The sequence below is a fragment of the Panicum hallii genome, chromosome 4 (assembly GCF_002211085.1).
Source record: "Panicum hallii strain FIL2 chromosome 4, PHallii_v3.1, whole genome shotgun sequence".
Taxonomy (NCBI): domain Eukaryota; kingdom Viridiplantae; phylum Streptophyta; class Magnoliopsida; order Poales; family Poaceae; genus Panicum; species Panicum hallii.
In genome coordinates, this window is record NC_038045.1 from 4,410,543 (window position 1) to 4,424,894 (window position 14,352).

General features: G+C 43.2%; 1 protein-coding gene across 1 annotated transcript; it reads left to right on the plus strand.

The window, feature by feature from the left end:
- The first annotated feature begins 1,336 nt into the window (after nucleotides 1–1,336).
- On the plus strand, nucleotides 1,337–6,197 carry LOC112890016 (lysosomal Pro-X carboxypeptidase-like). The gene is made up of 10 exons (XM_025956843.1): nucleotides 1,337–1,891; nucleotides 2,417–2,597; nucleotides 2,874–3,007; nucleotides 3,922–4,034; nucleotides 4,502–4,625; nucleotides 4,843–4,998; nucleotides 5,076–5,228; nucleotides 5,521–5,600; nucleotides 5,686–5,735; nucleotides 5,827–6,197. Exons 1-10 carry the CDS (start codon nucleotides 1,385–1,387, stop codon nucleotides 5,961–5,963), a joined length of 1,635 nt encoding a protein of 544 aa, XP_025812628.1. The 5' UTR covers nucleotides 1,337–1,384; the 3' UTR covers nucleotides 5,964–6,197.
- Nucleotides 6,198–14,352: the final 8,155 nt, after the last annotated feature.

Sequence of the window (14,352 nt, forward strand, 5' to 3'; positions counted from 1 at the left end):
AAACATTTCGACGAAAAATCAGCTATATATACTCTGTATTTTTGGTATTATTTTACCACCAAAGTAAATTCTGGTGCAGCCGTGCAGGGAGGTTGCTCGATCGGAATGCTGCGGTGTGGCCTGCAATGTTGCTCGGCCGGGGACGACGAGCGAGCAAGCCTTAGCTTGCGGCGCTGATCCGGCGAACGTCCCACTCATTAGCCGGCGCAAGCAATAAACCCAACCAGTCCGGCCGCCGGCAGTTCCATGCCCCAGTCATGGCCACACTTAAAATCGCACGCGACCACACACATCCGTGCACATCACCGGATGCAATCTCCCAACCACCTTGATCTGACGTGTGCCGCACCGGTGTGTGTTCGTCTGATCGGAGACACCGGCCGCAGCCACGGCCCACCGCGCGAGGGTTCCCCGGCGCTCCCCCGGATTTAGATAGGATCCGGCGGCCGGAGGAAGACGAAGCCCAAATGCCCATCTCCCGAAACACCTCCTGTCTTCGGAGAGACCTCCGCAGGTGAACCGCGCACGCTAGCATCAACAGGGACAACCACTTCCTTGCACCCCAGCCCAACCCAATCGCCTGGTCCATGCCACTCCGGGAAGGAATCGAATGGTCGTCGTCGTCGCCGTCCCTTTCGCTCTACGTCGTGGAGGACTTCTGGTTCTGTAGAGCCAGGGCTGCTCGAGATAGGAATGGTCGGCGATGTGATGCTACGGGCAGGTTCCGCGGCGCCATACACCTCGCGTCGCCGGTCACCGCGGTTTCAGATGACTTTGTGAACTTTTATTTTGTGGTGAGCTTATTTGGTTCAGGCTTCTAGGGCGTACGCATGCGCGCTGTCCTCATCGACGGAGGCGGTGCAGTGGTGGACACGTGGGTTCACACCGTGTATGTCTGTTTGGTAGGGCTTCCGCTTCTCCGTCAAATTCTATTTCGGATTCATACTTTTATAACACTGTACAAAGATTCTTTAAAATTCAGAGCCGTTTCAGATTCAGATTGATCGGAATATATGAATCTCATCGTATTTCACTAACGCAAGACGCCGAGGATATCTACATATGGAATCATTTCTAACAACGCGGCCTAAGCAAGAAGAAGAACCGAACGCGAATGGGTCCAAGTCGACAATTGGCAAACCATTTGGTGCCAACCAGGGCATGAACATCGCGAGTAAAATTGCTGCCACCATTTTTCCAAACTTTTCTCGTGTCAACAGGCCAAAAGCACAAACCTCAACAAGACAAATCGTCAAGAAAAAAAAATGAACGACGCCTCAGCTCGCCTGACGCCCACCCTCTGTCCGTGCGCCTTGATATTAAACACCAGGAAGAGGGACGAGACAGAGACCGTGTGCGCGAGAGAGAGCGCGCGCGCGGACCAATGGCGGCAGCTGCCTCGTCAGCCCCTCCCCTGCTCGCCTTCTTGCCGCTCCTGCTGCTCCTCGCGGCCTTCTCGCCTGCCGCCACAGCCACAGCAGCGCGCTCCTCCAACCCCAAGGCGCCGTTCCCGGCAGTGATTCCTCTGCACCTGCAGTCTCTCCGGCAGCAGCGGGCGCGCGCCGGCTCGTCCGCTGCCAAGCACGTCGCCGCCGCCGCCGCTGATGGAGCCAGCGCCAGCGACGGCACGGCGGCGAAGCCGTTCACGGCGCACTACTTCCCGCAGGAGCTGGACCACTTCACCTTCACGCCCAACGCGTCCATGCTCTTCTACCAGAAGTACCTCGTCAACGACACCTTCTGGCGGAGGCCCAGCGGCGGCAAAGGCGCCGCCGCCGGGCCGCTGTTCGTGTACACCGGCAACGAGGGCGACATCGAGTGGTTCGCCACCAACACCGGGTTCATGTTCGACATCGCGCCCAAGTTCGGCGCCCTCCTCGTCTTCATCGAGGTACAAATTAAGGTTTCTACAAACCATAGTCAATACACTGCACGTAGTAGAAATGTAGAATACAATCATCATCGACCACAGTGCTTAACTAGCAAGTATGATCTCTTTTTTTTCAATGAAATTTAACAAGTATTATGATCTTAGCATAACTAGCACGGACATTTTTGCTTTACAGCTTTTTGAATTGCCGGTCCAATGTTGGGATGCTGATAAGATAACACAGTCAAAAGTGCTCATCTACCAAGACTAATATCTCGCTGTCAACCAATAACACGATACTCATACTGACACTCAACCAAACCTGACGCACGAAACACACCCTTTTCCTGACGTTAACATTGACTTGTCAGATACAAGGAACTGAAGAAAGAAACCGTCAGAAAAACACCACACTGATCCATCATCGCGCAAGCACTAGCTGCTCAGCTCATCTGAACAATGCAATTGCCTTTTGTAATGGTTGACACTGTAACTAAACTAAGCTTGATGATGAAATGGTTGCCTTTTGTAATGATTGATGAGCAGCATCGGTTCTACGGGGAGTCGAAGCCGTTTGGGAACGACTCGTACAAGTCTGCCAAGACGCTGGGATACCTGACGTCGACGCAGGCGCTCGCAGACTTCGCCGTCCTCATCAGAAGCCTGAAGCACAACCTCTCCGCCGAGGACGCCCCGGTCGTCGTCTTCGGCGGCTCCTACGGCGGCAGTAAGTCAGCCTAGACCATTCTTGACAGGGTACAGCCCATCGGCCATCTCTAGCCAGGAATGCACATGATGAACATGTACCTGTCACGTTCCTTGCGATGCGGATCTGGATCTGTCAACTTATCCTCGAAAGATCAGTCATCACTGCTATTAGTTTACTTTCTTGCTTGCCGTGCTGTATTGTACTGTTGCCTGTCCGATTAGGACGTGGTGATGAGCTGATTGAACTCAATCACTTTGTTTATGTTTGTGCTTGACTGATGCCTTTTGTTTGCAGTGTTGGCTTCATGGTTCAGGCTCAAGTACCCCCACGTCGCCATTGGGGCCCTGGCGTCCTCCGCGCCAATCCTGCAGTTCGACTACATAACACCATGGAGCAGCTTCTACGATGCCGTCTCGCAAGACTACAAGGTACTAATGATTGGTAACGGCAGCATTATTATAGACAAATAATTACTTTCATTTGAAGAATGAGAGATAGCTTGATCCTCAAATCTTTTTTTGAAGAGGGCGTCAGCCTAGGATATGATTGAGAAGTTCTGGATTGTTGTGGTAGGATGTGATTAGTTTCATGTCTATCTGGGTTCGGTGACGAATTACAATGGTCTGAGCAGAAACAGTTATCAAATATATGCACAATGGCCCAGATAGAGTATATGGCAAACCCAACACCTTTTGACCTGTGAGTCCAGGACAGTACTCTGCTAACAGATGGTGTCGGCTCTGAATCAGTAGCAATGATCTCAAGCAAGGACACATCGGTTAGCATGTCTTTCGGTCTTTCCTGCATGTGCTACAGGAGCAATAAAGCTCAGCGCTTCCAGTTGGTTAGCTGCACTTGACACCTTACTTCTTTTCCTGTGCCCAGTGCTGATCATGATCGTGCAGCTTATTAATTCTGTGATTGGAATGTCACATTGTCACCTGCCAATAATGCAGCTGGATCAGGTCCTCATGACTCCATAACCGATGGCTGAGTGTTTTATGAGCTTGATTGCGATACTTAACGGAACATCTGAATTATATAACTTCTGAAGTTTGCTTGCAATAGGTAGCTGCAAATCAGGTCCTCGGTCTAGTTGAAAATTGTATTGTGGTTGAGAGAACCTTTTTTTTTGGAAACACCTGAATGCTTTTCTAAAAAAGGAACCTGCCTTCCCTAGCATTTCATGACTAAACAAGGTAAAAAGCAGACCGAATGGCTGTCGTGCTGGTGTCATCTTTGTCAGATTATATCGATGCTTTGTTAGTCATTGTCCCAAGCTATAAAATATGCCATTTTTTTACAATGTTGAATGATTGCAGCTTGCAACTAATGTTTGCAGTCTGAGAGTTTGAACTGCTTCAGCGTCATCAAGGCAACCTGGGATGTGCTGGATGAGAGAGGGGCCAATGACAAAGGGCTCCTGGAGCTCAGCAAACAGTTCAGAGCCTGCAAGTAAGTTCGTTCTAAGCTCAAACTCGTCTTTGATCATATCAGGGAATGGAAGCAGAATTACTGGTCTTGAACTTCTGATTATTTCCTGCAAGTAATGCTTGAGTAAATGCGTGTAATTAACTCCTGATTGTGTTGTGTGGAGTGCAAGTAAATCAAGCATTTAGGCAAGAAATGAGAGAACGTGCAGGCATCTCTTGAGACTGTCATGAATTCAAGGGATGGATAATATACACAGGATAATTTTTTTATCCTTTTGTAATTTGTAGTCGCGTCATGCATATATAAGCAACTATAGGTTTTCCAGTGGCTTAGACCTCGTTGGATAAATAATACGACAGGCGTTTACAGCTCAACTTGACAAGGATGCTCAGCTGATAAGCACCAATGATGTACCTTCTTTTTAAGCACTAACGGTATAGCTTTGTTATGCTAGCTCAAATTTGTTTCTTTCTTCACTCAATTTTCAGGACTGTGAAGTATGCTGATTCGATCCAAAACTGGCTGTGGACAGCATTCACCTACACTGCCATGGTGGACTATCCGACCCCGGCCAATTTCCTGGAGAATCTACCTGCCTACCCTGTCAAGGAGGTTGTCTATTTTTAACCACTTCTACAACCAATGCTCCCATTCCAACCAAATTAATCACAGCAGAAAGTGTCTCAGAATTGCCAATCTGAACTGCAAGAACTATTCTTTAGTTCTTCTGAACATGTGTTTCAGAACCGTGTGCCAAACTGAACCTTGTATTAACAATAATCCACTTCAGTTAAACTGATCATGTGTTTTCTCATGAAAACTTCTGCAGATGTGCAAGATCATCGACGGGTACCCCACGAACACAGACATTCTGGAAAAGGCATTTGCAGCGGCGAGCTTGTACTACAATTACACGGGAAACCTGACTTGCAATCCGATAGAGGGTGAAGATGACCCGCATGGCCTCGGTGGCTGGCAATGGCAGGTAAAACCTGAAAGATAATTAGTACAATGTTAGTGAAAACACATAGAATCTCAGATTGTTGACATACTCATGTGTAGGCTTGCACCGAGATGATCATGCCAATGACAGTCTCCAATGAAAGCATGTTCCCACCATCAAGTTTCAGTTACGATGAAAGGTCAGAAGAATGCCTTGAGAGCTGGGGGGTTCGGCCGAGACCGCATTGGGTTACTACTGAATACGGTGGATATGTAAGTGATGCTTCAGAGTTAGGGATGCCAGTTATATATATTTTGGGTTATTGGGTTGACCTAAAAAGTTGATAAAATGAACTAGAATGACATTCTGCGTAAATAATTTGGGAGGAGAAATGAACTAGAGTGGCATGCCATCGTAATTAATTACCTGACCCAAAAAACACTATTGGGTACCCACTTGCATTCTTATTCAGAGTTTCAGTGCCATATATGAGTCCTCAGTGGAAATAACTGCTGGTATATACCAAGTGCTTCATCTGGTTCTGCATTGCACACTTCCCTGCAGAAAATTGATAAGGTGCTCAAGAGATTTGGGAGCAACATTATCTTCTCCAACGGAATGCGAGATCCGTGGAGTCGAGGCGGGTGGGTCTATCTGACATTTTCTTCGCTGTCTGACAATTACTTGTGATATTTTGAGTCTTCCATATAACATTTGTGTTGCAACCAGGGTGCTCAAGAACATCTCATCCAGCATCATTGCCCTTGTCACAGAGAAAGGTGAGCAAGAAGGTGCAGAAAATAATTGTAAGACTGTAGTAGCATTTTTATTCCTATTCACTTATCAGCAAGTACTTGTCATGATGAGCAGGGGCTCATCATTTGGACTTCAGATCCGCAACAAAGGGTGATCCTGACTGGGTTATAGAACAAAGGAGACAAGAAGTTGAGATCATACAGGGATGGATAGATCAGTATCATCAGGACATGACTGAAATATACTACTGACTACTGAGAAAGTGCTATTGCAGTTACAGCGAAGGAAAACAAGAATTTGATCCATGGAAAACAATAAAAGGAAAAGGAAATTTTCCTTCTAACACAGGATGATCAACAGAGCAAATTAAGATAATATAAGGTGAAAATTCAATAAAATTATGTCACTGAGGAACAGAAACTGTTAAACTCAAATGATCTTACATGAATCATGAATGAATGTTTCCTTCATGATCTGTTTCTATTTCTGAAACTGCATTACTTCTTCTGCTTGGCTCCGATTCTAATATAACCATAAACAATGGTACTATATTATTACTCACTATTTTCTTCTGTTTCTTGGATATAAGCCAGCGCTATCTGCCGAATTTCAAAGAAAAGAGCAGCATTGCATGGGACAAAAGGAAAATAGATCAAATACAACTTTCAAATAGTTTTTTTTACCCAACTTAGAAAAGACCTCTAAGACGGACTAGATATCTATTATATTAATAAGGGAGTGTTAAAAGAAGCCACCATGTTCACCAAGAGGGTCAAGAAATTCCCACGTTAATCTAAAAAAGAGAAGCATTTACACCGTTGGATTTTATTAAGATCTAAGGGTCTAGGCTAGCTTAGAGAGTCCATGTGATAAAAGAAGTAAGAAATTGCCATGTTAATAGAAAAAGAAAAAATATAGTATTAGAATTTATGATGATCTAATGGTCCACATTATCCCAACAAATCCATGATAAATGTGATTAGTAAATATATAAAGAAAAAAACAGAGACCAGAGGCCGGCTTGCGGCTGCAAAGCAAGGTAGAACCATTACGCCACATGCACACGCACCTACCTACCACCTCACGAACAATGATTGATTGATGACTGCTTGCACATGAACTGCCAGAAGAAGTACCACGAGAGCTTGTGTTGAACACCACATTGTTTGATGTATTTGTAGAGGAGCTGCTAGAAAGACCACAAGGGAAGCATTGGCTTGAACTTGACAGGCTACCACTTGATACGGTTGCATAGGGCCTGCCAGAATAGATAAATCTGCCCACATTCTGCACTGGCACTGGCACAGGCACAACATCTTCGGGCAGGTTTACACCATGGCCAACTGGCTCCGTGTCCTGCTGCAGAGGAATGCCCAAGTTCCTCTGGGCGCTAATGTGCTGAACTGAGTGAGTGGGCAGCACACCTTTTGTTCCAAATACAGATGGAGAGTTTATCCTTGCAAAATAGTTGCTTGAGCTCGAAGCGCCAACAAAGGAAGGGGATGACTCGTGTCTACCTAGTTCCTGGTGATGCTGGGAATTTTCTGATGCACCCATGTTGCTATTAGCGGACATCTCGCCGCTCAACCATGCTTGTGGTACATCCATGAATGGATTTGAATGCTTTAGTGTGCCTTCATTCAACTTTTTCAGGTAGATACGGTACTTCTGAAATCACAAGATAGACAAGTAATTTTGTTAAGGAAAAAAATTTACAAGGACTTAAAAAACTGAAAGTGTTTTGTTGTTTCATTAATTGTAGAAATGCATGTACGGGTGCCACTGAGGGTTTGTGGTTTTGCTCACCTGCCATCCAAAACTCAATATATGTGTATATGCCACTAGAACTGTTGTGTGTGGCACTTTAGTGGGTGTTACACACACAAGTTCCACAATAGGTGTCACACACAGAGGTTCCATGAGAAGTGTCACACACACAAGTTCTGGAGACATAAACACAAATATTGAATTTGAGATGGCAATTTAGCAGTAACAAGTTTGATCTGAATATATTGAACAAAGGTATAGTGGATAGAACTCAAATGTAGCAGTATAGCACAAGAGTAGAAACAAAACCTGCAGATGACACCTATATCGTAAACTTTGCATTTATTTGTTTGACTAAAATTTATTGCTCTACATGTTCTTTTTCTATGAAATGCAAATAAATATTCAATGTGATAGCATATATTTCTAGGTGAAGAACTCGAGGTGAAGAGCAATGTGGCAGTGGGGAGGGGGATTTATAGGAGGGCGGTTGGGAGAAGGGTGGATCGAATCCAAACCATGGGGCTACAAAGATGTAATAAAGTGTTCATCCTGGAATCGGATTTGCCTGTCATTAATTCCTACCTTCAGTTATGCTATGCTTCTATCACCAATGTGCTGGCCTTGCTTGTCTCTTCTAAGCTTATGACTATAGTTCAGTTAATACTGGATGAAAACCAGAGAATAATCGCCCATGGATTTCACTGGTTTATTTAAACCAAAAGTCAAAGGGTCTGTTTTATAAAAAGAGAAAGAGTAAAAAATATTTTTAATTATTTCTGTATGAATACCTATAGAGGTTCTTCATGTTGTTTGGATGTAATCTTATAAACCATGTCCTTGATGTCTTGCATGTGAAAAATCTGAATGAAAACTACGGATTTATTCATCACCCAGTTCATCTTTGATGTCTAATATGTTCGACCTCCTATGGTGGAATGAGATAGTCCTTACCCTCTTGCAGCAAAAAAGTAGTTATTGCATGAGCTGGGAATGGAGGAAACGGACATAATGATTGCTATATCAGTTTGTTGGCGTGTAGCATACTTGTATCGGTAACCGTAGGAATATGCGTGATGCCATCTATATCAACGTATAAATTAATGTTGTTTCCGAAACATTGGGGATATCCGAATTAGTAGTGACAAGTCAACTCAAGTTGTGTAGCTGAGATTGAATGTTCTCAAGACGGATAAGGATTGAGATAGTCCAACCCTGTTTCAAATCACAGCTATACATTATACATCCTTATATGTTATCAGCTCCTACATTATACATCCTTCCTTATATACGGTTTTCAATATCATAGCTGGTGCATGTGATGCATTATTAAAAGTTGTACGAGAACGGAATACGTAGGTTTTGGTGATTAAACTTCTTCTAGAGGTTCTCACAATATGTGCTAATGGCTCGATCCTTTGTCATGATACCACTCTTTTTTTTTCCATTTTGCCTATAGATGATTGATACCTTGTTTTCACTTAACTCGAACATTCGGCGCGCTTTGCATGCCCTATCACAACCTTAAAATTTTGGGCTATGTAGAATATGTCAAAGAGCAAAGAAACAAATAGATATTCTATATTCTAAAATGATGTTAAGTTGATGCATGATCAACTATGAAAGGATCCACTTAACTTCATACATTATTCCACCGGTTAATTCAAGATTGCATTTAAACAACATTGCTCAGGTTGGGCATAGAACATAGATAAATAAAAAGCAGTTGCACAATCTAAAGCAGACTCATCTATCAAGTCTGGTGGACGGTGAAAACTGAAGACATAATGAGAGAAAGGCCGATCACATTTATCTTGCTTATGTATACAGACACAAAACTTCGACAATAGCATGACAGGTGGATGCAAATGCCTTGGCTACAGGCTACGGCCACTCAGAAGTCAGAATATTCTGTTTGGCTTTCTTGATGTACATGCACCTCACCTGCAAAAAATAAACATCAAAGCACAAGTCAACCTTTATGGGGAATGGTCTTCTACTCAGCAGTTCATATTACACAACATAAGAAGCAACCAAAGAGACATGGGGGGAGAGGATACGTAAAATAGGACTGATGTTGTACCAATTCTTCAGCAATGGAAGCAGAAACATTTCAGAAGCAGAAATTTACAGGGCTTTGATTTTGATTGCCCAACATTGCTTCTAAATTTGTATTTGATCAGTAAGCTGAACTTCAGAAACAAAAGTATTATTTGCCAAACAACTTATTGCATGAATCTAGGGCACTTTCATATCTTAGGGGTCAGTATAAACCCCACTGTACAGCATACGTATACTCTATGCAAATTTGCTTATATACATATCAACATGCAACATGAAGTGATGCATGCCAAGACATATCTACCACAATCATGGAAATTAACTTAGTTCTATGGAAATCACCGGATTGATAAGACATTGTTCCTACATATTATTTAGGTCATGCCATACAAGTTTAGAAAAATGATTAAATTAATAAACTTTACTCATTACAGGGAGCAAGTGAAAATAAAGCTATTCACTATAAGAACACGTTGGAAATTTCTAGTTTCGAAGTTCCAATAAGCATGTAAGAGTGAAACCATTATACTGGAAGAAAACAACTGTTAAGAAAAACTTTAAGATAAGCATGCAGGTAATGCCTAAGGAATGACCACAATACCTGCATGTTTGAAGAAATATTTACAACATGATAGATAGGAGAGCTCTCATCTCCACAGTGGAATACTAAGCTTCACACTCCATAAAAAGTAATATAATCCATCAGTACAGGAAAAGGGAAATATAAAATCTAAAGCAAAATAGCAAGAGAGAGATTGTATCTTTTCAATGTATATAGTAAAAAGGAACACTCAGACCAAAACCAAGCTGAACTTGAGAAAGGAAAGTTTTAAGCAATACAATTATCCATACATTTGTGCAAATAAAAAATTAGTAAACAATAGAATGTATATGTGGGCAGGTTCATAGGTTCCTATAGTGCATACCTAAGATGAAATTTACCCACTATCATAGATGTGATCATGTTAACCACAACTATAGTTATGAGTCCTTATATTGCAGGTGCCATCATATTATAGGAAGGTGCAGTCTCTCCCAAAGGAAGTATGTCCTTGATCAGTTGGCGGAAATAGGAATGTTCAGGTGTCGTCCATGTGGCTTACCCATTGATAGGAATCACCAAATGTGCACTGAGTCAAATAACCCTGTAGATCGGGAAAGATATCAGAGGCTAGTCGGTCAATTGATATACCTCTGCCATACAAGACCCGATATTGCTTATGCATTGAGTGTGGTGAGCAGGTATACGCATGATCCTAGAACTGGGCATATGGAGATAGTTTATAAAATCCTGAGATACCTGAAAGGAACCCCTAGAAAGGGGTTGTAGTTTAGAGCGAGCCAACACCTAAATCTGGAAGACTATTGTGATGCTGATTGGGCAAGTAGTATGGATGATCGGAGATCCAGGATATTGTGTGTTTGTGGGTGGTAATCTTGTTTCATGGAGAAGCAAGCTGTGGTGTCACGGTCTACTGCGAAGGCCGAACATAGGGCAATGGCCTTGGCTTTATGTGAGATGATGTGGCTGAAGGATCTTCTGAAGGAGCTTCGAGTGTTGAAGAATGAGAAAATGTTACTCCATTATGATAATGTAGCAGCGATCAATATAACAAATAATCTGGTTCAGTTCGACCAAATGAAGCATGTGGAGATTGACCGGTTCTTTATCAAGGAGAAGATGGACAATAGGACCTTAAGGTTAGAGTATGTCAAGTCTCGTGATCAACTTGCTGATTGTCTCACAAAAGGTTTAGGTCCTAAGGATAATGAGTTAGCATGTAACAAGATGGGCATGCTGCATATCTTTAGCCCATCTTGAGGGGAAGTGTTGATGTATAGTTGTAGTTAGAGAAACTGTAAGGACTATTGTGCAAAGTGTAGTAATAAAGAGAAGAGAGAGGGCTGTGGTGGAGAGATCGCCAAACCAGAAAATTTCCCCCAAAATCAACACAAACAAACCTCAGAAGGGGCCCTGCGCAACTGGTGCACCTTCTTGGAGGCTCAGCTCAGGGCCCCTTTGGCGATCGCCTGGGTGTGAAGAAGGTGAAGATGGACACGGCGATCTGAACAATGACTCGCAAGCATGCTGGCGTGCCAAGAAGACCAAAAGGAACACACAAGAGTACAAGACCAAAGACGGAGGGGGAACCTCGCTGTAGGCTTGCTGAAATAAAGAAGAAACTGCTTCTTAAACTTTGTTTCTCCCGCGCTCTATTTGTGTGTTCATCTGAACTTTAAACTGCTGCTCTGCGATCGCCACCAGTGGCTGCTATCTGTAGGGTGTCAGCTTCTCTGACCTGGACTCGATCACCTAAACTGTAATGCTGACAATATTTTGCCTTGTCAATGAAATGGGGCTGGGCGATAGCATCTTTTTCTAAAAAAGGGAAGAATTATCCAACTGAACTAATCTATCCATGGGAAATTTCTATCGTACACAGGATGATCAACAGAGCAAGATGACATACGGTCAAAAGTAAATAAGTTATGTCATTGAGCATCAGAGGCTGTAAAATAAAACATGAACGGAAGGATCTTTCATGCTCAGTTTCTAAACTACATTACTTCTATTTTACTCCAGTCATAAGATAAAGATGAACAATGGTGATATATCACAACTCAGTTTCGTTTGTTTCACACAAGTAAATCAGGGCTATCCATCCAATTTCAAGAAAGAGTAGCGTCACACAGATTGGCAAAACAGATCTGATACAACACTTCAAATACTTCATGAGAATTGTGCCATATGATCATCCAACACATATATGATGCAAGTTAAAAGGGATCCTAAAGTGACTAGCTGATTCTGTATGAAAGAAAAATAGCCACCCAAATCCAAGTAGTCAATGATGCATACCAGGTTGGGCTGGGCTGGTACACCCACGGCTCCCATCAAACTTAACTCCACCAAGTTAAAACCTATGGATGATAGAAGAGAGAAACTGCATTATTACCAAAAATTAGATAGACATGCGTTCCAGTGACTACAAATAACATAATTTTGCACTTGCAACATGCAAGAACCATGGATTGGTCAGCACCTGCATAGATGCAGAACATCTCTCACATGTTCCCATGGAAGGCAGCATCATAATTGCTGAGGAAATCAGACTGTCACAAAAGAAGTTGAGTCAGCTAAACCTTATTTAAGTTTTCATCAATTTCACATGTAAATTCTGCTTTGAGATAAGCAGATGGGAAAGGAATGGCAAAGGTCTTACTTGATTAACCCAGTTTGCAAAAAAGTGACTCACATCATCAATCACCCCATCCTGCACCTCGCTTGTTCTCGCAGAGAGTACATTGCTGTTATTCAATTGATCACCAACAGCTTGCTGATCAACGGTGCCACCTCCAGGGAGGTTTCCTGTTGCAGCCCCACCACTCGGCGTCCGGGTCAGCGTGATAGAATTTCCTATCTGAAGGTCAGCCAATGCAGGTCCAACACTTCAAGAACTGCCCAGAGCAGAACTATCAATCGGCATCACAGAGCTTCCAAAGTTGAATGTGCCGCCTGCTCACTGAAACCTAGCGTTGGTGTGGTTCTCCCCAGTAGTCCTGACATTTGGTTCTGATGTTGACTTCCAAAAGTTGGAACATAGCCAAAGGAGGCTACAGATCTTGACAACTGGTTGATCCTGACATGGTTTCCATGTGAAGAACTAATAGGCATTCCAGCACTATGGCCAATATCAGGAAACCTCGTTGGCACGCTAACTCTCGAAGAGTTGATGGGGTTATAAAGTTCAGAAAATTGGTGAGACTCCTTGTCAACTTGGTAATTGGATAGGTCAACTGAAGATGTTTGAATTTGGATTAAAGGCTGGTTCACCAACTCAGAAGAATGCAATGGTAAATGACTGGAAGGAGTCACTTGGTTGAATTGGCCAGCAGAAGATGGCTGAATATGAACCAAAGGCTGGTTTGCCAACTCAGCATGCTGCAATGGTAAATGACCGGAAGAAGCCGGCATATCACCATTTGCTATCTCTTCAAAGAAGCTATTGGCATCAAAAGGAATAGCTATGTTTGCCTGCAACATCTCGCCACGCAATATGCTTGAATAGAAACTGCAAGAACGAGATGAAGGAAAGCGCATGCTCGTGGATGATGGTGAATAATCATTTGAGATGCTTGCCGATGAACTGCCAGAAGTACGAGAAGAGAAAGGGCTGGTTGTGCTGAACACCACACCATTTGATATATTTGTAGAGGAGCTGCTAGAAGGACCAGAAGGGAAGCATAGGCTTGAACTTGATAGGCTATCACTTGAACCGTTTGCATAGGGCCTGCCAGAATAGATAAATCTGCCCACATCCTGCACTGGTACTGGCACTGGCATTGGCATTGGCACTGGCACTAGCACATCTTTGGGCAGGTTGACACCATTACCAACTTGTACCAAGTCCTGTTGTAAATTGTGCATTCCAAATGTAGAAGGATAACTCATCCTAGCGTTGCTTGAGTTAGAAGCGCCAACAGAGGATGGGGATGGCTGCACAAGTTGTGCATGATGCTGGGAACTTTCCAGTGCTTGTGGATCATCCATAAAAGGATTTGAATGGCTGAGTGTGCCCTCACTCAGCTTCCTCGAATAGATATGGTACTTCTGAAATCACAAGATAGACAAGTTTTTTTGTTATTAAAAATAGACCGACAAAGACATAAAACAACGAAAACTGTTTTGTATCAGTAAATGCTAGAAATGTATGTGTTAATCTCAAACTCAATATATGTGCGTATGCCACTACAATTTTTGTGTGTGGCACACACACAAATATTGAGTTTCAGATGGCAAACTTGTGGAAA